The sequence below is a fragment of the Dermacentor silvarum genome, chromosome 6 (assembly GCF_013339745.2).
Source record: "Dermacentor silvarum isolate Dsil-2018 chromosome 6, BIME_Dsil_1.4, whole genome shotgun sequence".
In the NCBI taxonomy this organism is placed as follows: Eukaryota; Metazoa; Arthropoda; class Arachnida; order Ixodida; family Ixodidae; genus Dermacentor; species Dermacentor silvarum.
This window is the reverse complement of record NC_051159.1, coordinates 180,014,214-180,038,876: the sequence shown is the minus strand read 5'-3', so window position 1 is coordinate 180,038,876 and position 24,663 is coordinate 180,014,214. Positions and strand designations below refer to the sequence as shown.

At 41.4% G+C, this 24,663-nt stretch overlaps 1 protein-coding gene across 1 annotated transcript in view; it reads left to right on the top strand.

Moving 5' to 3' along the window:
• LOC119456487 (chromatin target of PRMT1 protein) overlaps positions 1-24,663 on the top strand; it is a 54,332-nt gene that overhangs the window by 5,256 nt on the left and 24,413 nt on the right. Inside the window, exons 4-5 of the mRNA XM_049669902.1 lie at positions 19,147-19,399; positions 22,814-22,883. Of these exons, the coding sequence (XP_049525859.1) occupies positions 19,147-19,399; positions 22,814-22,883 (323 nt within the window). The remainder of the gene's footprint in view (positions 1-19,146; positions 19,400-22,813; positions 22,884-24,663) is intronic.

Below are 24,663 nucleotides of genomic sequence, written 5' to 3'. Positions count from 1 at the left end.
GCTTTCTCTGATACTAAAATTATTAATCAAGGTGTACCACAGGGCTCCATATTAGGTCCCTTACTATTCTCCATGTATAATAATGATTTACCCACGTGTCCTAAATCTGCACATTCCGTACTCTATGAAGACGATACTACCATCTCCGTGTGTGACAAATCTTTAGCAACCTTAATCTTTAAACTAAACAATGAGCTTGAACAGATCGTTGCATGGTGTTCTTCCAATCATTTAATTATTAATCCTACGAAAACTCAATCCATGCTTTTCAGATCAAGCCAAAGAATACTACCTAGCATGCCTGAAATAACTCTAAATGGTCATCGCATTCCCGTCTCAGACTGCGTATCATTTTTGGGCATCAAATTAGATTCTAACCTGAAGTTTTCTCAACACATTGCCTTCATTAAGCAAAAGTATACCTTCGGGATCGGAGCATTAATCAAATCACGAGCGTGTTTTTCCATAGACGCGTTATTATCATTATACTTTGCCTTCATTCACAGTCACATTAATTTCGGCATTGTTTTCTGGGGAAATATATTACTGTCATATCTCGTCTATTCAGCACTTACAGAATCAAACAATACACATTATTACTAACAGCGGTTTTTTGCGAGTGCTAATCAGTTACTTTGTGAAAATAACTTCCTTCTTGTGTTGAGCTTGCTCAAATATCATCTTACAAGTATGTTCTAATAAATTACTTATTAACCCTTTAAGGCCCAGTGATTCCAAATGGAATCAGTCAATTTTGTAGCTGAGTGGGCAACCCCGGGTTAAAAGAAAAAGGTTGTTCTTACGCTAGCAACTCGTATTTAGCCCTTGCTCTACATATGCTGGCAAGCTGGTAGACTCAAGGAAGTGCTGTCACCTCTGAACGAAAGAAATAAAAGAATCGCTTGCACTGTTCCTGCCATTAGCTGAGATCCCCTCTTCTTTTCACCGTGCAGAGGTACGACAATTATTTTATTTTTCTCTCGAACATTTCGATTTGAACTATTAGGTGCTATGCTATCCCTTTGCAGTAAATTTATTCGGCAAAAAGTATTTGCGGGTACCGGAGATCTTTGCGAATCTTGATGATTCCAAATGGAATCATTGGGACGTAGCGGCCCCGACTACTCACGCGATACATTTTTGATTGACGTTACCTCACTGACTAAATCACGTGTTTGTTCCCGCTCAAACGGCGTTTCCATGCCCTACTTGGCCATGTTTTGGGCGCGTGTTACCTGATGGATCATTATCGCGTCAGGAGCCTGTATTATTGGTGGAGCCTCGCTCAGCTTTTTGTGATTTTACGCTGTTGATATGAGCTTATGCCGTGTAGATAAACTTTTGGGGGGCAATGTCTTTCGGAACAGATGGTGACAATCAGTGCATGCGAGTTTTATTGGAAAAATAAAGAAGTCGCGAAGCTTGTGCTGATCCCTCGAGGTGACATTGATTCGTCCGATGAAAAAGAAGTCATTGCGCAAACTATAAAAAATAAAGAATGTGCTCTTACTCCCACATTCGGTGCAAGAAGTGTGGCACACACCTCTGCCTCAATAGAGAAAAGAATTGCTTCAAAGAATTTCATATAAAATAGACTTTTCACGTATTGCTTGAAACGACACATTTCAAGTCCACCAAGTCCCACTGATTCCAATTGGAATCATTTAATAAGTTTTAATTGAAAAGTCTGAGCACAAATTTTTTAATTTTCTTTAACTACCACGATCATGCACATCTCAAATTGTAAAGACCAATTTTTTACAATGAACAGAATTAATTTGGGCCTGAAAGGGTTAAACAGCTTTCATACGAATTCATAGATTCCAGTTATCTCATTATTACCAACAATACCAGGTTTGCACATAACTACAATTCTCTACTACCTATGGTTCATTCTAATTATGTAAAAAATGACATCATTCACGGCCATAAAACTATGGAATGCTTTGTCCAACACCATTAAATCTTCAACCGTTCATGCATTCAATCATGCCCTTAAGCTTTTTTACTTGTATAACTAAGATTACATCAATAATCATGCTATGTTTGCCATTTTTATGTATTGACAGCATTTTTATGCACTATAGGATTGTATACTAACAATTGTTTTGTTAATTTTTCTATGTTGTATTTTATGCGATTGTATTTTGTTTGGTTTGCATAACTTGCTTAACTGTCATATGGTTTTTTGAATGTTATTATTAACCGAGGGTCCCGTTGCAGTCTGACTTTGGGACCCTCGTCTGTATATTATCTGTAACCCTTTCACTGTATTTATAGAATAATAAACTGAAACTGAAACAAGCACGGTGTCACGCACGCACAGGTAAACATGAGCACGTCTCGCTCGATGACCGCGGAAAGTCGCTGTCAGAACGTTGCAGTCAGAAAGCACGGCAACAGCAACGAGCGAACTAAACGTCAAAAGCACAGCACAGCTTTCACGATAAGATGGCTTTATAAGCGATCGTTATATCAGCTTTATAAGCACAGCTTTTTGATAAGATTGCTTATGCGCGGCGGCAGCGCAAGCAGCAGCCACCGGAAGTGAACGCCCCCATCCCTCTCCCTCGCCTCCCCTCTGTGCCTCATGTACAAAAGAGACGGCGCGCTTCTGCCCTGCCTTCCTTCCTTGCGCAGCGCTCAAGATTGAGCTGCGATCGTCGGCTGACTCTTGCAAGTCTGTTGTCAGCCTGTGTCGACATGGCAAAAGTACGCTTTATACGCCCGATTTTGAAAAAAATTACCGCTAATTTCATCTGCTGTAGCCCATAGTCCATTGTAGTGCAGTCCGTTAAAAGCGAATTTCGTTGCATTAATAAAATAGAGCAAATTAAGGTTGAAATATGGTCCGTTATATCCAAAAGTCTGTTGTACACTGGTCTGTTGTAATGAGCGTGGACTGTCCTAGGAAACATAACATACAAGTACATCAGCTCTGCATATGTCCTGGCAGTTGGCCACACTCAATATTACCAGATACCATTGTCACAACAGTTCTCACGCCTGCATGTGCCATCTTCACGTCTACACAAACGTTTCTGGTAACTCGTCTGATGCAGCATTTCAAAACATGCTAGACCAGCCGCACCAACTTCCACAATAGCCTGTGCGTTGTGCACATGGCACGCTGTGTGTTGGTCAGAGGTTGTGTGCTATAGCCGAAGTGAAATGCAAACAGCACAGCATGTGACTTGCAGTACTCAGACAAGACATGGTTCAGGACGTGCTGGGCTGTGTAACTACGGATGTGTTAAACTGCTGCTTATGCACAACCAAGGGATTCTGCGCATCCTGGGATAGCATTTTATAACGATCCATTTAATTTTATATGTTTCACCCTTTCTCAGTGGCTCTGACAAAGCCATGCCGCCATTATCACTGAGGTCGGGCACTCGGTGTGGCAGATATGAATTGAATATAATACCGCATCATGCTCTCGACAATCGCTCGACTTATAAAGATTTCACGAATATGCTAGTAGAGTGCTGCTAACCTCCGATGTCATGCCCTGCCAGTCGCTAGATGCCAGCATAACTAGCATAACTGCTTGCCTGTTGTTTAGAGGTGTCCACTTGCTTACAGAGACAAACTTTGGACCTAATCGGACAATTGCAGTGCTCTGCTGGGGTACTCACAGAATGCCATATTTATTTGATTATAAGGTGGTCACCAACATAAGGGGAGGGTGCAGTTGGGAGACTCAAGAAAAATGAAATAACTATGCACACGAATATAAGGCGATATAATAGCCGATGGAGCATTCAGACTTAGCGGGGATTGCCTGAAAGACCGACGGTAGTCTAAAAGGGGGGACGGATTCACCAGGGGGGAAAATGTCTATTCTGCAAGTAGCCAATCTTGTGAATGCAGCACTCGGGAATTAGAGACATCGCCAAACAGCGCCTCTAGCTGCTGCCATTGCAAACATGCCCATTTTTATGTCAAAGCTCCGCCGCAGCCTTTGTCATCCCGCAAATGTCCATCGCTCGACGGTTTAAATTAGACCACAAGTCCACTTCAACTGCTGCAGAACTTGTTGCTATCCGCGAGGCAATACGATTCCTTGCAAGAGAGCCTCCTCGCATATGGACTTTATTTTGCGACGCCAAACCCGCTCTTCAAGCCATTGAGTGCGTTATGAGACAAGGCCCTTATTATATTTTAGCTCTAGAAATCGCAGAGATTCTCGACATTGCGACCAAATGCGGCCACCACGTCACCTTTCAGTGGATACCTGCACACTATGGCGTGATAGGAAATGAACAAGCAGACGCTGAAGCTAAAATAGCTGTAAATAATGTGCCAGAAGTAAGCATCGCGTTCTCACGAACAGACACGAATGCCCTGCTTCGGTGCGTTATGCGGAACTCTACACTTGAGTACTGGACCAATCCTGATCGACGACAAAAGAGACTGCACAAATGGGACTCAGAAATGAAGTTCCACATACCTCATAAACTGAAGAGGAGCATAACAAGTCTGCTACACCGGATTCGTCTTGGTGTTGCACTCACGAGGCGTTATACACATATCATCGGCTGCAGTGACACTGGTCCCAACTGCGATCACTGCCCAGTGCCAGAAACACTTGAGCACATATTTTGCTCATGCCCAGCGTACGCGCGAGAACGGCAGAGCCTCATTTCAACTATTCAGCGAGTGACTAAAAGACCAATGTCTGACGAGATTGTCTTAGGTCCTTGGCCTGACGCCAACAGCGCAGCTGTGGTCATCGAAGCGACTATAGCCTTCCTTCAAGCCACTGGACTCCATGCACGGCTATAGTATGACCTCAGCGGGATGGACATGTACATACGCACCTCCTAATCTTATCATCATTATTCATCGCTCTTTTTATCCCCTCCCCCCTTCCCCAGTGTAGAGTAGCAGGCCAGAGCAAACTAACGCTCAAGCTGACCTCTCTGCCTTTCTTCAAATAAACCTCTCTCTCTCTTTATGTCAAAGCATCGTTTCTTGCGAATAACTAGTCAAAGCGGCCATCTTTCAAAAATGTCCTGAGGAAATAAGTTCTGCACGCCTAGCCTGACATCTCATGTAAGTGGTACCATTATTTATGACCGAAAACTCGTTCCAAATTGCATGCGAAGTTTGAAATATGGGAGTCTATGGAAATGTTCAAATTCTGGAGGCTTTTTTGGCCGTAAAAGGTGATTTGCGATTAAACTATTGCGTCAATTTACATATTCCTTGGGATCTATCGACTTCAATGACTCAGTGTTTTTTTTGGGGGGGGGGGACAAGAGACAAGAGGGATGCGAGATGTTTCACTTATCAGCCAATTACAGCAGCTAACCTTGAGGCTTTTAGAACTCGGATGTTAACCTGTGACCTGGAAGTTATCGGTCAAATCACCAATGCTGAAGAGGCATATACAAAGTTCATAGATGTAATTTCTAAGGTGTACAAGTACCACTTTCCTTAGGCAAAAAATTTGTAAACCCTGGATAACGCCTGAATTGCATGCAAAAATACATCGCAAAAACGAGTTGTATCATAAATTTATTAAAAATAAGGACCCAGACAAATTGAAACAATTCAAAATGTATCATAATAAACTGAATAAGGAAATAAACCTAAGTAGAATGCGACACATTCAGTCCGAATTTGAGTGTCCTACACGAAAACCTGATTTCTTATGGAAAAAGTTAAGTACTGTCCTAAATCGTAATAAATCATATTCTCGTATAGAAAAGCTGAACATGAAAGGCAATGAGATATCTGGCATCCCTCTCGCCACTATGTTTAATGATCACTTTGTTAGGAATGATCAAAACAGTTCACCCGGGACATTGTTTCAGTTGATGCTTGTTGCCTGCCCCTTTTCATTATTTCTTGAACCTGTCTCTGAAAATGAAGTTTTCTCTGCTTTCATATCACTGCGAAATAGTTCCTCGTGTGATTTTGAAGGCATGCAAATTAGACCAGTAAAGCACGTGTTAGATATCACACCGCACCTTACATATATTTTAATTATGTTTGTCCAGTGCAACTTCTCCGAAAAGAATGCAAATTGCTATAGTGAGTGTTTTATTTAAAAAGGGAGACAGAAATGATATCCAAAACTATAGGCCAATATCCATATTGCCTATCGTTTCTAAGGGCTTGGAAAAAATCTTACATCGCCAACTTAATAATTTTTTCAAGAACAATATAATATCATCTGCCCAATACGGCTTCAGAAATCTTAAATCTACTGAACATGCACTGTTGGAACAAAAGGAATTCATTTTATCCCAGTTCGAAGAAAGAAGACTTGTGCTTGGCGTCTATGTAGATTTTAGCAAAGCATTCGATAATATTCACCATTTAACATTGCTTGAAAAACTTGATAGCTATGGCATTCGAGGTCATTGTTTAGTGCTAATTAAATCTTACCTGGCAAGCAGACAGCAATTTGTTCAGATAGATAAGCATTGCTGAAGTATGAAGCCTATTTCAAAAGGAGTTCCGCAGGGAAGTGTTTTGAGGCCCCTTCTTTTTAATGCTTATATCAATGATTTAATGAATATTTACCTAAGCGCGAAATATGTCCTGTATGCTGATGATGCCAGTATATTTGTTTCAGGAACAAACTGTACAGATATAGAGTATGAAACGAACCTCATGCACTCTAAGCTGAGGGACTGGTCAATAATGAACCAATTAGAAATAAATAAAAAAGAAAGCTGTGCTCTTTAGGGCTAAAAATAAGCCAGTGAATTCAAGTATTAACATTATGTATGGGGACAAAACAATAGAAATGGTTACTAGTATGAAAACTCTCGGCATAACGTTTTCGAGTAATATGCTTTTGGACGAGCATATTGACGTCTTTACAATCCAGTTATCTTGAGTCATTGGCATGACGTGGAAATGTAAATCACTGTTGCCGTTTAAAGTTACTTCTCATTTATAACTCTCTTCTTTATTCATACCTTTGTTATTGCTTATTGGTATGGGGTACAACTACTTTTGTTAATTTGCATAAATTACTTGTCTTGCAAAAAAAGTTTGTTCGGCTGCTCTTTAATGTCTCCTACAACTCCCATACTATAAACTTATTTCAGGAAGCCAACATAATTTCTGTGTTAAAGTTATCCCAGTACAAGTTAACAACTGCATTTAGGCGGGAAGTAAAACTGAACTGCTCCTTTCTACGAAAACTTTGTAGCCTTGAACTCAATGACAAATTTTATGTTACCCGTCATAAAGAAATATGGTGGGTGGTCACACCCAGAACAAATTATTTAAGGGAAAAGCTATCATACACAATGCCAATGCTTGTAAATAAATATAATAATCTAGGCATTGATGTCACGCAGATAACGGCCCAACAACTGAGAGACTTGTATGTGCAGGATTTTTAAGTTACTGGTTAAGTGTACTTCCTCTTGGTTAGTATGTATATAAAATGTGTATATATGTTTGTGTATATGTGTGTATATATATATATGGGTATGCATATGAGTGTATATGTATATACGGGTATATGAACGCATGTTTATATATATATATTACATATACATATATATGCTCAGCGGCGTCTACTTGTTTCATTTTTATTCATCATGAGAACTACACAAGCTACCTAAGTATTTTTTGGAAACCAGTGGCTCTGTATGTACACGTGTAGGTATGTGCATGTATATGCGCGTATGTAACTACATGTGGGTATATATATGTATCATCAGCAATTTCGATGACATAGTAAAAGCAGCGGAAGAATTCTATACTGACCTGTACAGTGCCCAAAACAGCCAAGCTACTTTCATTCAAAATAGTGATGAACCGGATGCCGAGGCTCCTTCTATAACTAGCGCTGAAGTTAGAAGGGCCTTGAAAGACATGACCAGGGGAAAAGCTGCTGGAGAAGATGGAATAACAGTAGATTTAATCAAAGATGGAGGAGATATCATGCTTGAAAAGCTTGCGGCCCTTTATACGCAATGCCTCACAACTTCATGTGTACCAGAGAGCTGGAAGAATGCCAACATTATACTAATCCATAAGAAGGGAGACGTTAAAGAACTGAAGAATTATAGACCCATTAGCTTGCTTTCAGTATTGTATAAAATATTCACCAAGATAATTTCCAATAGAATCAGGGCAACACTTGACTTCAGCCAACCAAGAGAACAGGCTGGCTTCAGGAAGGGATATTCTACGATGGATCATATCCATGTCATAAATCAGGTAATCGAGAAATCTGCGGAGTACAATCAACCTCTCTACATGGCTTTCATAGATTATGAAAAGGCATTTGATTCAGTAGAGATACCAGCAGTCATAGAGGCATTGCGTAATCAAGGAGTACAGGAGGCATACGTGAATATCTTAGCAAACATCTACAAGGATTCCACAGCTACCTTGGTTCTCTACAAGAAAAGTAGAAAGATACCTATCAAGAAAGGGGTAAGGCAAGGAGACACAATCTCTCCAATGCTATTCACTGCATGCTTAGAAGAAGTATTCAAGCTGTTAGACTGGGAAGGCTTAGGAGTGAGGATCAACGGCGAATATCTCAGCAACCTTCGTTTTGCAGATGACATTGTCCTATTCAGTAACAATGGAGACGAATTACAACAAATGATTGAGGACCTTAATCGAGAAAGTGTAAGAATTGGGTTGAAGATGAATATGCAGAAGACAAAGATAATGTTCAATAGCCTGGCAAGGGAACAAGAATTCTGGATCGCCAGTCAGCCTCTAGAGTCTGTAAAGGAGTACGTTTATCTAGGTCAATTACTCACAGGGGACCTTGATCACGAGAAAGAAATTTACAGAAGAATAAAATTGGGTTGGGAGTGCATACGGCAGGCATTACCAAATCCTGACTGGGAGCTTACCACTGTCGTTGAAACGAAAAGTGTACAATCATTGCATTCTACCGGTGCTAACATATGGGGCAGAAACTTGGAGGTTAACAAAGAAGCTCGAGAACAAGTTAAGGACCGCACAAAGAGCGATGGAACGAAAAGTCTTAGGACTAACGTTAAGAGACAGGAAGAGAGCAGTGTGGATCAGAGAACAAACTGGGATAGCCGATATTCTAGTTGACATTAAGCGGAAGAAATGGAGCTGGGCAGGCCATGTAATGCGTAGGATGGATAATCGGTGGACCATTAGGGTTACAGAATGGATACCAAGAGAAGGGAAGCGCAGTCGAGGTCGGCAGAAAACCAGATGGGATGATGAAGTTAGGAAATTTGCAGGCGCAAGTTGGAATACGCTAGCGCAAGACAGGGGTAATTGGAGATCGCAGGGAGAGGCTTTCGTCCTGCAGTGGACATAAAATGTAGGCTGATGATGATGATGATGATGATGATATATGTATATTGCACATGTGTATACATGTATGAATTGTTGCCGAATATTCTGTAAGGGGGCTGCAGGCCTCGTCAAGCTGCCTCTACTGGAGCAGCTTTTACTTGCAGCCTCCTTCACCAAGTTGATGGAAATAAAGTTATTGTTATTATATTATTATTATTATATTCAGCTGGTAGCGCAGCAGCTTTTGAAATGGCAAAACAGTTGTTCCAAAATTGTAGTTTTCCGTACAAGATTGCGTATTTGACCATGGTAGATATGTATAAGCCTGGCTTTACCTGCAGTAGCGTATCAAAGCGATAGCCGAGTGCTCTGAATGACTGCTGATCAAAATCGCTAATATTGCTAGCGCGAAGTGGCAGATTCAAGGTGGACTGGTTCTTTCATTTTTAATTGCTTTGCCCCTGTTTAGTTTGGCAGTTTTCTTCCAGATGGCATGTTACGAAATGAAGGTCATTTAGTTGCATGTTTTGTTTTGTTTTTTTCTATTTGCTCCAACTTTTTCGCACAAAAAAAAATTATAGCTGGCTGGATTTGCGAACTTCGAATGTGCTTCCAAACTTCTTTTGCCTTTTAGATATAAATTACTTTAGACAATAAATCTGTTTTTTAAAGTTTGTTTCTTTCTCACGTGCACATGCTCCCTCCTGGCCACTTCTGACTAGATGCCTTGGCAGACTTCACTTTGTATTGAGCTATTGACAGCGCTTCAAGGCGTGCAAATTGGATGTGATTACCATCCATCGGTCAAGAAGTTGATGCAGGACAAAGCCGGTCTGCACCAAGTAGCATGGCCTGACTGGAGCATATGAGTGCGGGCATGTACTCAAGCCCTGTAGCGCACAAAGCAAATGCTGCACATACTACAGTTGCATGAAGCTACAGTCTGCTATTTAGTGTAGACACCGCTGGGTGCCGCGACGAGTCCGCTCTCTTAGCACCCTGTGGCTTGCTGAGGACAACCGTGTTTGGTGCGTTGTAGGTGCCAAAATTGGAAATAGGGGCTTCTATGTGGACATCTAAAATCAAATTTGAACTGTGCTCTACGGTGATGTTCAGTACGCAGAGCGTTGTGGGCACACTCCACTCTGCCATAGCCTTCGCAGTGCAAAACATTGAAGAAGGAGTGAAAGCACTGCGAAGGGGACCTTTGATTGCCAATAACTCCACTTCTGATGAACGCATTGAAGTACTTTTTGTTACAAAGTATTTCAGAAATAGTCTATTTTAACTTCAAATGCATTACTCGACTTCCATAAAGAGTGGCTCAGGGTCCCTTTAAGGTCGATATACCATGCGGTGGCAAAAAAAGAAAACTGAAAAAAATGTTCCTAATTTTGGGGTATGGAATGCACATTTACAAGAGACGTTATCAGTCTGTGTTTCAGCCATTTTCATGCCGTCGCTATCTATGATTTTTACGACCGTAAAGGGCGAATATGGCAGTTGGATCCAGGACTTTGTCGGTGCTCAACTTAATCCCTATCACATTTTTTCTCTATTGTAATATTAAAGCATGGTGCTCTGTGGAAAGTGAACACCTTGTGTTGGCTGGGTACTTTGTGGTTGTCGCTGTAAAAGAAAGAAAAGCGCAATAGAAGTCGTTGGCCTGTGCTTGCAAACGTCTGCCGTGCAGGCAGAGCGGCATATTGTTTCGGTGCATTTTTGTTGTTACGTTTTCACTGAAGTCAGCATCAGTGACGCTGAATGTCACTGTATAGAGGGAAGTTCGGAGAAGTGCAAGCATATCTGCTGGTTGCTGTCGCCAGTGGTAGCCACTGTAGCCATTTGTGTTTGGCCACATGCTCTTTGGTGCGTTGTCGTGTGGTTGTTTTGTGTTGTGCGCTCTGAAACACTAGGCCTAACTACTTCGACATTCGTTACCAAGCTTCCTTTTGTTCAGTTCTATGTTTTTCATTGAAAGGATTCGCTGCTGCTAACAACGGTGCCGACTCCACCTTTGTCACCCTCGCCAGTGGCTTCGAAGTGTGGAAAGCGCTACCGTAGGTTGACAACTGAAAAGAAAGCTGCCATCATCAGGGGGCAAGTTGAGAGTGGCTGGTCATGAGCCAATGTGAGCAAGGAGCTCGGCATTTCCAAGCAGACAATTTCTGATGTCCTGAAAAATAAGGTGAGGTTATTGGAAGCGGCTGAAGTTACAACGTTGATCTCAGGTCTGCTGTCAACAGCTCTGGCACTGTACTGTGCATAAATCAAACTCCTGTTCAGCGCCTGTTCGATATATTGAACGCTGCGCCCCTGCAAGTGTGCTTCTGTGAACAGGACAAGTCACTTTTCACGCCATCGGAAATATTCATGCCGACAGATCAGCATTGTTTTGGCAGAGGATGTCAAACAAGACATTGAATCTTAAATGCAGAAGTAAAAATGAGTGAAATGTGTCTTTCAAAATATAGATGGCTCGTGCAGAAAGGGTCTTATTTGTGCTCCACAATGACGATTAGCTTTAGTAAGCTTCACCGCAATGCAGCCAGTGTAATGTGGAAATGTTCATTCCACAAAAAAGGGATGGCGCTTGATCTTTTCACTGCTTGGCTCCAGTCATACGATGCCAAACTGGAGATGTCAGTGCACCACTGAGTTTGTCTTGTTGAGTTTCCGCTAATGTTATTTTATGGTTGTGCAAGCAGCTAAAACAAATCTGACCCCAACCCCCCCCATAGACTGATGTTTATGTTACAGTTGGCATTTAACAAAACTGCCATGTGCAGCCTTCTTTGAGGAAAAACTATCACGGTAGCAGCACTCAGGACTCATCTCAGTGCGATTCGCAAGTCCACAGTCCGTGCTGTATGTGTTTCATTCGTGCTCGCGGGGACATGTCAGTGGGAGTAGTCTTGGGTGTTCTGTAGGCTGAAAGCCATTTTCGAATCCAACAGCGGCTGCCTTGTTGACTTGTTGCCGACATATGACAATTGGCCATTTAAAGTGTATTGTAACGGATGTGCGGCCAGGCACGTTCATGCACAGTTCACAGTACAAGTTGGCTGGTGGCGGCACAGCACATACAGGCTGGTTTTCTTCCATGCTGCATTCATTTCTGCCTTATCCTGTGTGATGCAGGCTCTTTTTAAGGTTTCAAATGGGTCCCTGAAGCAGAACCTCAGTACCCTATCAAGGACAAAGCCATTTGTCCCAGGAAAACACACAGCACATTTAATGCACACAGGACGTAAGAATAGCTAATAAACATTTAATGAAATGTTAACAAGAGGCAATTACACACGCATTGTCCTCAAACAAGCAAACAAAGTGTTGGTGTAACACATCTCGAGCGGGAACACGCGGTATAGTCGGAACTGAACCAGTTAACCATTGACTGACGACGGGCGAGGTGATGAAGTAAGCGGTGAAGTTCTCACCAAGGCAAAGGTCTACTTGAGTGACGGGTTGCAGATGATTGGCTCGAGGTAGTCTCCAGCCAGGTTGAAGAGACGGCAGCTCTTTTTAGGGAGACGCTGGTACCGCTTTGAAGTCTGGAAAAGGATTCGGCAAGGGGTAGTGAAATCTTGGCTGGGCAACTGTTGACTAGCTCGAGCCTGTACCCGACTGGTTGCCTTTTCTGCTCATGAGCACTGGAGTCCACAGGCCTTGTGGTTCACAGTCTGCTCACCCCGGTCAGTTAAAGGCTGGTTGGCTCGGGCCTGCAGCCCGCCAGCACGTTTTCAATGCTCGGTCTGGTGGCCAACCTTTTTCCTTGGTTTTCCTGCGACTACTACTTCTAATCCTGTGCTTCGTTTTTTCTTCTCCTCTGGCCCTTGTGTCTTTCCAGGATTGGTTATCTTCGGAACTACAAGTTTTGCAATGATAGATTCTTTTGAGTGCTTTGTGGATTTTTAAGATAGGTTCATTTACTTTATGTCGTCTTTTGGCAAACACTGGACTCGCATCCATGCTTGCACTCTTTGTTGTCATCTTTTCGTCTCACCATCCATGGCACTTGGTTTCGCACACTACACTCGTCATACTGCAACATGCAGAAGAGCACTTTGGTATCGCAGCCAGGCGACGCTGGCTTTTAGGGTTAGCATTGCAATCAGTTTATCAAAGAACATTCTGCAGCGCGAGCAACTTGTGACATTCGTCTGCAAAAAAAAAAAAAAGTACATAGAATCTCAGTAAACGGAAATTGAACAGAATTGCCCAATCAATGGAACAGCAGCCTATAAATTGGTTGGTTTTGTATTTAGATAAATGGAAAAAAAAGAAGCTCTTATTAATCACAACCAAAATTTTGCAACTCTCAGTAAACGGAACTACAGAAGTAAGCTCTAAAGTATTTTTCTTTCTTTTACAGAAAAATGTAAACTGTTTTTTAGACATCTGTCTTCTAAGCAGAAAGCCATCCTTTAAAACAGTGGCAAAGACTCAAGCAAGGAAAACTTTGATGTACGAGGGGAATTCAAAAAGTAAAAGGACTTGTGAGAAAAAGCACATTTATTCTAATGATAGAAAACTGACCTCCCTGCACTTCAACGTACCTTGCCCAATATTTCACAAGTTTTTTGATTCCACCGGGGAAAAAAAGTTTTTTTGGTTGCACCTGTAACTAATTTTGCACGGCATCAATGACTTCTACATCGGTTTTAAATCTTCCCCTGAGCGCTTCCTTCAATGGTCCAAACATATGAAAATTGCTTGGAGCCAGGTCTGGACTGTATGGTGGGTGTTCCAGCAATTCGAATCCCAACTCCTTTATTGTTTCGGCTGTCCATTTGGCAGAATGCTGCCAAACGGACGCTGCCAAACGGTTATCTTGCTGCAGGGTGACACCTTTTCGCAGTTTTCCCATGATGTTTGGATCTGATTGCAGATTTCACTTTAGTTCACAACACATCACAATAGTTCTCACTGTTCACAGTTTCGCCTCTTGGGATGAAACGAATGCCTACCACACCTTTAACGCTGCTCCTTTAACGCGCGTGCATTAAAGGAGCAGCGGATCGTTTGATGGATGTGTTTACTCTCTGTCACTTACTTTTTCTTACTGGCAGCCACAGAATGGGGAAGTTTAGAGCGCAAAGACTCACAAAATTAAAGTTTGTTGGCAATCAGTACAAGGCGACAGACCTGGAGACGTACGGCAAATACCTGTAATACTGCAAAGCAAGCTAGAAAAAAAAGGAAGCCGAGGTGCAACACGAGCAAAATCAGACAAGAGCAAGACCCAAGACAAAACTGGCTACAAATATAGGGGATTTTAGCTCTCCTGATCATCTTATGTAAGCGCTATGCTTTGAAATCGTTTTGTTGATTTTCTCAGAACTCATCTTTTTACAATTTCTTCAAACACAAACATTCATAACTTTTTCCCTAATAAAGATTTTTTTGTGAAACTTGGCACAATTCTTTCTCACGTTATTGGGTGTGCAATGATCCTCAGCAAGTAAAATCGTGCCACAAGTTTTGATATGGAGGCCTTTTGCACCAAGGCACACCCATTGGATGCACACATGTTTTTGGTTATTTCATCACTATGCTTTGATAATTGATCTGATCTCAGTAATTTTGGTTCACTGCACAGATCAAAGCCTCTCCTATATCACTGACAAAAATTGTTTTTTATCGAGTTGAATTAGTTATGACTGTTGGCGTGAGACCCACATTTAATCAAATTTTTCAAATAATAAAAATATTGCAAAAATAATGCAAACTTTAAAACGCTCACATGGGCCTAAAAAAGTGTGCTTTATGATGTAGACCAATAATTTGTATTGTTTATCCTTTTTTAAACTTTTCTTCCCAGCACTTGGCCTCATACCTTAACCCAATGCTAAAAACAGGGGAAGCTGATCCCTCTCCTGCTGTTGAAAAGCTGCTCAAATGTCAATAACATACTACATATGTTCCGAGGGAAAGTGAGGGGCACTGACAATATTTCTAAGCTTTTGTATGAGCTTTCACCTTGAACAAGAATGGAATAAACATATTTACCTTTGCAAGCCTCAGAATCCAGACATCTTCAAATTTTGAGGAGACCTCAATAAATTTTTAATATATAGACAATAAAAAGTGTGCCTAAGTACAAGTACACACTGAACACAGTTGAGTGGTTGAGTGGCCAGCTGCGAATGCAAAAGCGTCCATAGCTGCTACCTTGGGGTAACTGCGAGGTTCCACATGTGTTTCTCCTATAGCCCATGTACCTGGCAACGGGAATGATTATGCATGGTGCCATTGCAGCGTTGGCCTGTGCTTTTTATTTTTTTTTTTGCAATAGCTGGCAGCCAACTGATTCCTTCTGTTCATGTATTTAGCATTTATGTGCATCTTATTATGTGTATGTGTTTGTATCATGTTCTGATTGTTGTATTTGCAGTGATGCAAGCATCTTTCTTTTTAATATGTTGTACCACAGTCATTTATTCAACTTTGTGTTGACATGTAAAAAATGTGGCCACCCAGTAACAGCCAAGATAGCCTGCAGGATTGGCAAAAAATATGATGCAGATCCAATGCACTTGCTGGAATCGACATGAGGCGAAGCTTTCACGCAATGGTCAGTTAAACTCCAGAAAAATATATGCAATGTGTACAGTTGTCCTTATTTCATCCGATGCAACACGTACTCATATGCAATGTTTGCTTATGCACCGCGCAGGTCACATAATGTATACATAGCTCGGTGAACTCACTCGAACGTCGGCTCACTAAGACTTAAAACTAACCATGAGTCTGAGTTTGTGTGAGCCGGCTGAGTAGAATTTTGGTGAATATGAGCAAGAGCAAGCTCGGTAGAATAAACTTTTGGTGAATATTGTCACTTGGAAGTCAGAGCAAGCTCGGCTAAGTAGATTTTTGGTGAATATGACTCAATGCAAGGTCGCCTGAGTAGAATCTTTGTGAATATGAATTAGAGCAAGCTCAGCTGAGTAGAATTTTGGTGAATATGAGTCGGAGCAAGCTCGGCTAAGTAGATTTTTTGTGAATATCAGTCAGAGCAAGCTCAGCTAAGTAGAATTTTAGTGAATATGAGTCAGAGCAAGCTCAGCTAAGTAGATTTTTGGTGAATATGACTCAGTGCAAGCTCGCCTGAGTAGAGTTTTGATGAATATGAGTAAGAGCAAGCTCGGCTAATAAGATTTTTGGTGAATATGACAGTGCAAGCTTGCCTGAATAGAATCTTTGTGAATATAGGTCGGAGCAAGCTCGGCCGAGTATAATTTTGATGAATATAAGTCGGGAGGAAGCTCAGCGAAGTAGAACTTTGGTGAATATGAGTCAGAGCAAGCTCGGCTAAGTAAAATTTTCATGAATATAGGTTAGAGAAAGTTCGGCTGAGTAGAATTTTGGTGAATATAAGTCGGAGCAATATATACGAGTTTATTGAGTAATACATGTAATTGCAGACTCATTAGCAACATTGCTTCCATCTTGATGGGCAAGGCCTACACCTCGTGATAAGTCTGCACACTTTATGAGCTGTGGACATGCAAGAACCACGCACACCTGAAAAGAAGCTATCATTAACCGGCTGACTTGACTGCACAATTTTGATCTGCTTTTGTTTAATGCGTTATCTACTGCTTATAAAAACAAGGTGTTTGTCTGCTTTTCGCATTGTTGCATGTGTTTTACAGGAAATAGAGAGACAGGGAAGCAAGGAAAGGCAAGGCTGTTTATGGCGAAGTAGTTCCTTATAATACTGCAATATGTTACGACCAGCATAAACAAACGAAATTCGATGCCCTGAAATAAGTGAAATATGCAATTACCTTTTAATGTGAGGGTTAATAAAGGTTCAGTAAGGATACAAAGTCTGCAACACATTGATGGTTTGTTGGTTTTTGTGCAGGAGAAAAATGATACATCAGAAAAATTAAAAAAAAAAACCTGTTTAAATAATGTTTCGAAAACAAATTGACAATGCTGTTTATTCCCAGTCAAAGCGTTAAATATGCTATTGTAGAACATTCATTACGATATATAGTTCGCTTTGCTAGCTTGATAAGCAGTCGCGTCTCGCAGCGGAAGTAACAGAACCTTGAAATGAGATAATTCATTGGGGAATGTGCGCATGAAAGCCCAAACCAACCGACTGCAACTAAATGGTCGCGCGTATAGCGTGAACATTTGACCGTAGCATTTGTCCGTAGTTGCGTATTCTTTAAATTGTTCCGTCCGTAAAAGCATACCGCGCTACAGCTGTGGCATTTTCGCATACCGCGAGTAGCTTGTACAACCAGAAAATTGGGACAACATCCGAAGGCCATGTCTTCCCGTGAGGAACACCTCGTAGTATTTACCAACTCGCAGTGCGTGTGAATAATGGAAAAGCATGCAAAAGTATGTACTATCAGCACCTGAAGCCAACGTAAAAAAAAAAGCGTCGCGTGATTAGCAGCGTAGCGTGTCAACAAATGCATAGAAAGCACAGAACCGAATCTGACCTATGATTTTTTATCTGCACTGTTCGCTTGTCTGTGCTGATGGTACGTACCGATTGCGTAATCCACGGCTCCTGTTCGTGGCTTGTTGAGCCAACATTTATAGACAAAAAAGTATAGTGTACTAGCACTATACAAAAAAGTATCGATAAACGTGTTGACGACCGATGCCATTTTCCAAAACAGACCGCGAAATAGCTCTCGGCGCAATTTTGACGGAAAATTGCAGCGATCGCTCGACGTTGCAACGCTGCGACCAACTGGCAGCCGAAAATCGCAGAATCGGCACTGCGACTGCGATTTTCATCGCATGCGACAGAAATCACACTTCCGGTGCGATGAAATTTGCATCATGTGAAATGGCCTTAACACTGTTTTAACAACAGTGTTAAAACAGTGTATATCATACCATGCTGCACCCCTGCACATCTCTCTCTGTTAACAGAATCCTGTTTATCGAAACATATTTATCCGGTCCCTTGAGGTGCTGTTTAACGAGAGTCTACTGTAAACTTCTGCGTTCGAAGCAGCCTTGAAGAAACAAATCGGTAAATTCACGCTTTTCACGATCTCAAAAGACTGTCCGAGAGCTGTGGTGTTTTCAGATGAACTTCTGATAAGCATATTTTATAATTTGAATGAACAATATATTGAACCTATTTTGCAATCCCCTTCGAGTTCGATATATCCAGGATCGACTGTAGCTCATTTCACCAGATTCACAAGTTTGCTGCAGGTCTAGCCTAGCTGCGGCAGCATTTTCCGTTGACAGCTACAAGCAAATCTTATGAGAGTAATATAGAGGCAATCGTAAACATACATGTTATTAGATGTTTACATGCTATCAGGCGATTATACCGAAAACAGCTACTTTGTTGTTTGTAGATTGCATAAACGCTTGCAGCAATGCGACAAACGACCGCAGCAGCATCCGCCTCTTTTTGCTTCATATAGAGCAAGCCAGTGTACATTGCATGTTGTGCCGCCGCGCGAAATTCACTCCGTATATCCCAGGCCCAACGAGAAAAACTGCTTACGAAAGAGATGCGGGAACACACACTATTAAAATCAACCGGAAGTAGAAAACACGTGCATCATCACATGAAGGAGGTGGGACATAGCGATGGTCACAGTGTAAATGTTGAGGGGGAACACCACGACTTTAGAGAAGGGTGATGTTTAACCACTTATGCCTGCTTTATTATGGCATGCCGACACAAAATTCTTGTTAGAAAGCACTCCTTGAGAGATACCCTTTTTGTCTAGGCGTACAACGAAAACTGTTGCAGGGACCCTTTAATAAACTCTTTCAGTTTTGAGTAGTGATATTGTACATTCTCTTCTCCTGTGTTCTGCTTGGTGCCTAAAACACCATGATGAGTCTGAGCCCCTCGGTATGGTGACACAGGCTACCCCCGGGCTGAGTGGCGGCTACATGGTGCCCTCTCCCTCCATCGGAGCCATGGAACGCGGGATGTCCCCCCTTGGGGGTGGCTGGGTCCTGCAGCGTAGCCTGCGCCAACGTCTTGGCCCGCTGTCTGGTGGGGTGAAGGCGCGCCTCGGACTGCGGCCGTTTCACCCAGCCGGGCTGCTGCTCCGGTCCAGGCTGGGATTGAGGCCAGTTCAGGCCAATGGAACCCGTGCTGCACAGTCGCGCAGGAGTGAGTTCACAAATCTTAATCCACCTGGCTGGCACCCACTGCATCATTTGTCAGGGCTTGAGCTGCTTACAGAAACCTAAACAGGAAAATGCAGTGCTGCAGTACTTCAGCTGTCATTTGAATGCTGAGGTGGCATAATGTAAGGGTTCCTTTTGCTTGATTCTACTCTTTCCTTATCATCCACTGCTCACAACCAATCGATCCCAGCTATACAGGTGCGGAGTGGCACTGGGACCACTGGCAAAGCACAGGGGGAAAGAATTTGGATAGAGTCATTACATTATCACGGCCCTGGCGTGTATAGATCTTAGATTGACAGGTGACCCAATTGTCGGGACATTGTGAGTTATGTGAACCAAGTTCTATCTGTCATGATGGTTTAGAGCACACCTTGAAAAGTATGCAAAATGCTGTTCTTAGCAGTTTAGTTGTGAAAGGTATTGATTATAGCTTGCATGTATTTCTGCTGCCATATATAGTTATTAAATGCCACAAATACCACCTGCTAAATTTGGAAGCCTAGAAAGGTCTTTGCTTAATCTGGGCTACCTAATTTTTTTCCTTCTTGAGGTATTATTCTTTTTTCTTTCTTTCTTTTGTTTATTCAATATTTGTCTGATTAAGCCTGCCATGTAGTGCTTAGTAAGGAACTAATGATTCCTGTGGAGGCTCCACTTCAGGAAACCTTTTCTTGTGCACTCACACTGGTCTTACTGCAAACCAAATGCATATGTCACATACTCACGGTAGCTGCAGCAGCTCATTACAGCTAACACAAACAGTGACGCCAGATTTTATTTTATAGTGAAACCTCATTAATCCTTTGAGGGTTGAATTTTTTTGCAATACCTGTGCCCCGGGGTCAGAATCCGAATCAGAATTTTTTTATTATTATTAAAGGTTGGGACATATTACAAGTATTTAGTATACAGAAGGAGGTCCCATAGTCAAAGACTGTATCGGGACCTCCTGTACAAGAACAATTATGACAGTTAACATCTTAAAGCAACAGTAGCAAACAATAAAGTAGTACACAAGCAAAAAGAAAAGAGGGTTAACAGAACAAAATACTCAGTAAATTGTAAAGAATAACAAGGTTTAGCATATCTCATGAAAACAAGAACAATTGAAAAAAAATTAAAAAATTAAAAATTAATAACCGTTTTATTTGCTTTGTTACAAGAATAAAGAAATAAAAAGAATGGATGAAAAAAAAAAAGACATATCAAATAAACGGGACACAATAAATCTTCTCGTTAGTCTTTCAACAATAAATGCTTTTTTAGTTCTCCTTTAAATTTCTGTAAAGATTTTGAGTTTTTCATTATAAGTGGAAGAGTGTTCCATATTGATATGGAGGTGAATTCTATGGTCTGTTTACTGTAGTTAGTGCGGACTCTTGGTATAAGAAAATTTTTGTTCAAGGTGAATCTGGTGGTACTGTAAATCATCAGGTTAGATGGTGAAAATGTGATCAGTGGTAGCTCGTTATTCAGAAATCTGTAGAAAAAAATACCTAGGTTGTATTTAGTGAGTTCAGAGATGGTAAGAATGTTATTCTCATGTAGTAGAGATTTTTGCATTAGAAAAACGTGAACTGCAAGTAATTATTCTTATGGCTGGGTTCTGAACTATCTGGAGAGACGCAATATGAGTGTTATAGGTGTTTCCCCAACATACTATACCATAAGTAATATGAGAGTGGACAAAAAAAGATAAAGTGAGAGTAATGTGGTACGCGTGAAGTAAGGGCGTGTTTTAATTAAGATGCGTATACCGTAAGCTATTTTCTTTTTTATGTGAGCTATATGATTTAGTTATTTCAGATTACAATCAAGTAGAATGCCGAGGAAAGATGAACATGAGCTTGGAGGAAGACAGTGGGGACCAAAAGTGATAGGCGGAATGGATGTTAAAAAGCGCTGATGAGAAGAAAATACGACAAATTTAGTTTTAGTTGCTATAATAGATAACATGTTCACAATGCACCACCTTAGAATATTTTCTAAATCCGTATTTAGTTTAGTAACGAGAGAGGAGATATCTTTATGAAAGGTGAATATAGTGGTATCATTAGCGTATAGTATGCATTTTGTGAAAGAGAGCCAATTAGGTAGATCATTAATATAAATGAAAAACAGAAGTGGCCCCAGGATAGAGCCCTGGGGCACACCAATGTTAGTAGTTCGCTGACGAGAATACACATTGGAAATAGAAACCACTTGAACTCTGTTATATAAGAAGCTTTTTAATAGTAAAAGGGCAGGGCCACAAATGCCAATTGCCTCGAGCTTAGCGAATAGGATATTATGATTTATGCTGTCAAATGCTTGTGTTAGATCGATAAAAACTGAGGCCGCAAGAAATCCTTCATCGATTAATTTTTTTAGTTGGTCACTAAGATGGATGAGTGCCAGCTCTGTGGAATATCCAGGACGAAAACCAAACTGGCATGAAGAGAGGATATTAAACTTAGAGAGGTATTTCGTTAGCAGTATTTCAATCAGTTTCACAATGACTTTCCCGAAGAATGGTAAAATACAAATTGGTCTGTAGTTATGTAGTAGTGAGCTATTGCCTTTCTTTAGAACTGGGATGACTTTGCCACGCTTAAGTTCACAAGGAAATAAACCAGTCTTGAATAATAAATTAACTATGAATGAAAGTACAACTGAGATTAAGTGCACAATTAATTTAATGTTAGCAGGATGCACCTCATCAATCCAGCACTTGTCATTTTTAGATTATTTATAATAGAAGCTATTTCTTCCGGTGTTGTAGGAAATTAAAAAAAAATTCTTTATTGCACTTTTCAGTGGTAGGAAAATATTTAGGAAACTTTTTTCTTCGTTTCGGTTAATTCGGAAATCCCCTTAATTCGAAGATTTTTTTGGTCCGGCAGTCTTCGAATGATCAAAGTTTGACTTTATGCACTAAAAGTGAAGTTGGAGTTTTTCATTAGAAAGAAAAGGTGCCAACAAAAATTCTTAATTCACACATTGCGACAGGATTCTTTCATTTTTGCCTGTAACTACGATAGCCTTGCAGCAACAACTTCTGCCTTGATCTCATCTTATGAAACAAATCACCACTGTGAAACAAGTGTTAACCTGTAGTACATATTGAATTGCAAAACTGATGCACCTTATCTGAGAATGTGATGAGCAGCTGTGACTGATCTGGACAGTAAATACATTAGAATAGATTCAATAGTAGCTATGGGACAAGGATCCTGTGTACAAAGCGTCGTTACACCTTAAGCAGGTGTGTGCTAATGGGATTTCACTGTATGTAGCTTTTCTTGGAACTGTGCAGCCAGTGGTGATGCTATCTCAAACTACATGCAAGGCTTCACATTATAGGTGCAAGAGGTAGTAGTGTGCTTGTTCTGAGTCAGATGTATCTACCTCGTAGATCGCGGAGCAGCCAGGACTTACTACAGGCAGCCTCGTGCCAATGGGGCCCTCCGTGGACAGTTTGGGCGGTGAGTGCAAGCCTTCTTTTGCTGTAACCTCTGTCCTTGAAAGCTTAAAGGGGCCCTGTACCCCAAATTATGCATGGTTTTATCCCACATTTGCTTACTGTAGGACTTGATAATGCCTGCAGCACCAGTGATAGCGCCAAAATCACAGAGCATTGATATTTTAACCCATATATGCCCGAACTTGGGGAAATTAAGGAAAGTGATTTATTTTCCCGTAATAATTGCTTCTGGGGCCTCAGAAAGCAGAATCAACCTTTTATTCAAAAAAATTTTTTTGCGAACTGTGTTTTTGTAGCCGTCCAACATATAGGACACTAGGCACATATACAACTTATTTGAATGATACAATTTGAAGCATTTGACATGGACTCCGATGTCGCTTTTTTCACAACGTGTGGTGGTCTTCCCGTGGCAATGAGCACACCTTGTTTGTTTGTCTTGAGGGATCACTGTGTGGTCAATACGGTCAAATCGGCTTTGGGCTTCCAGTAAAGATAGCATGCTTTTTCCACGCAATGGAGCCATAACTCTTGATGTATGACATCGCTATCATCCTTCGAAATGTCAGGAGCTCTGTTTTGTTCGTTCCCATTCTGTATAACTGGAATGCATTATTCACACATGCATCAACAAGATACGTCAGGAGTGAAGAATACCACTTCTTTCCTCTAATGGCTGTGCGGTACCTGGCAATATTTTGGTCCGGTCTATCAACTCCTCCCATCTTGCCATTGTACAAGAAATCAAGAATGGCTGCTCCACCGTGACTTTGGACCTGTTCTCTGTTAAATATCTTTTTACCATTTGCGTTGGTTCGACCCCGTGAGCATTTGAGACGACAGTCACTGTGCTATTGTCCTTCCAGCAACATACGATAATTTCAGATTCGGCGTCGACTCTGTAATAGTAGAAGCCTCGAGTCTTACTTTTCATTTCTTTCTGTGTGAGGATGGGACTATTCGGTTATCCCGCACGGTGCCTGTGCACTTGACACCCATTGACGAAAGCATTCTAACAAGTTTGAGACTTGAAAAGAAGTTGTCAAAGAACACATGAAAAGAATAATCAAGCTTTCCTTTCATCCTGGACACCATTTCTGTAACAACAGATCCTCCTAGACCAAACTTGTTTTTATCATCAACATTACCTCCCTTGGTAGGGCTCAACAGAAAGCAAATAGCTCAATGGAGTGCAAATGCGCCACAATTTAGAGCCAAACCGGATTGGTTTCTCTTTCATAAACTGCTTGCATCCATGCTTTCCAAATTACTCGCACATGCTTTCATCAATGCTGAAGCAGTCTAGTAATGGAGCATACAAGGGTGCCTTCTTCATCACCGCTTTCTTTCTCTGTCACTGCCGCCGTGCGATTTTCGGGCGGGAGAATGGCCACAGTCGATGGCACATCTTCCCCAGCGTCAATGCAGTTTGCAATGTCGTTGAGCGTTTGCGGTAAAATGAACTGTAGGGAATCTCCTGACTGCAAGTGGAAAAAAAGTTTCGACTATTCGTCCATATGTCTTTTATTACGTTACTTCAACGCTACGTGCGCGACGAATTGCGCGTTCCACAGTGACACAACGACCCCCGATCTGCCCAGCGTCCTATATATAGGACACCGCTGTTTGACTGACCCCAAACAAGAAACTTTTGCATATATCACAATGATATTGTTTTCAGAGCATATTCAATTACTCAGGAATAACTGACAAAAATTTCGACAACATCAATAATTATTTGAATTTATATTACTTGCATTTTCTTCCGCGGCATGGCGTTC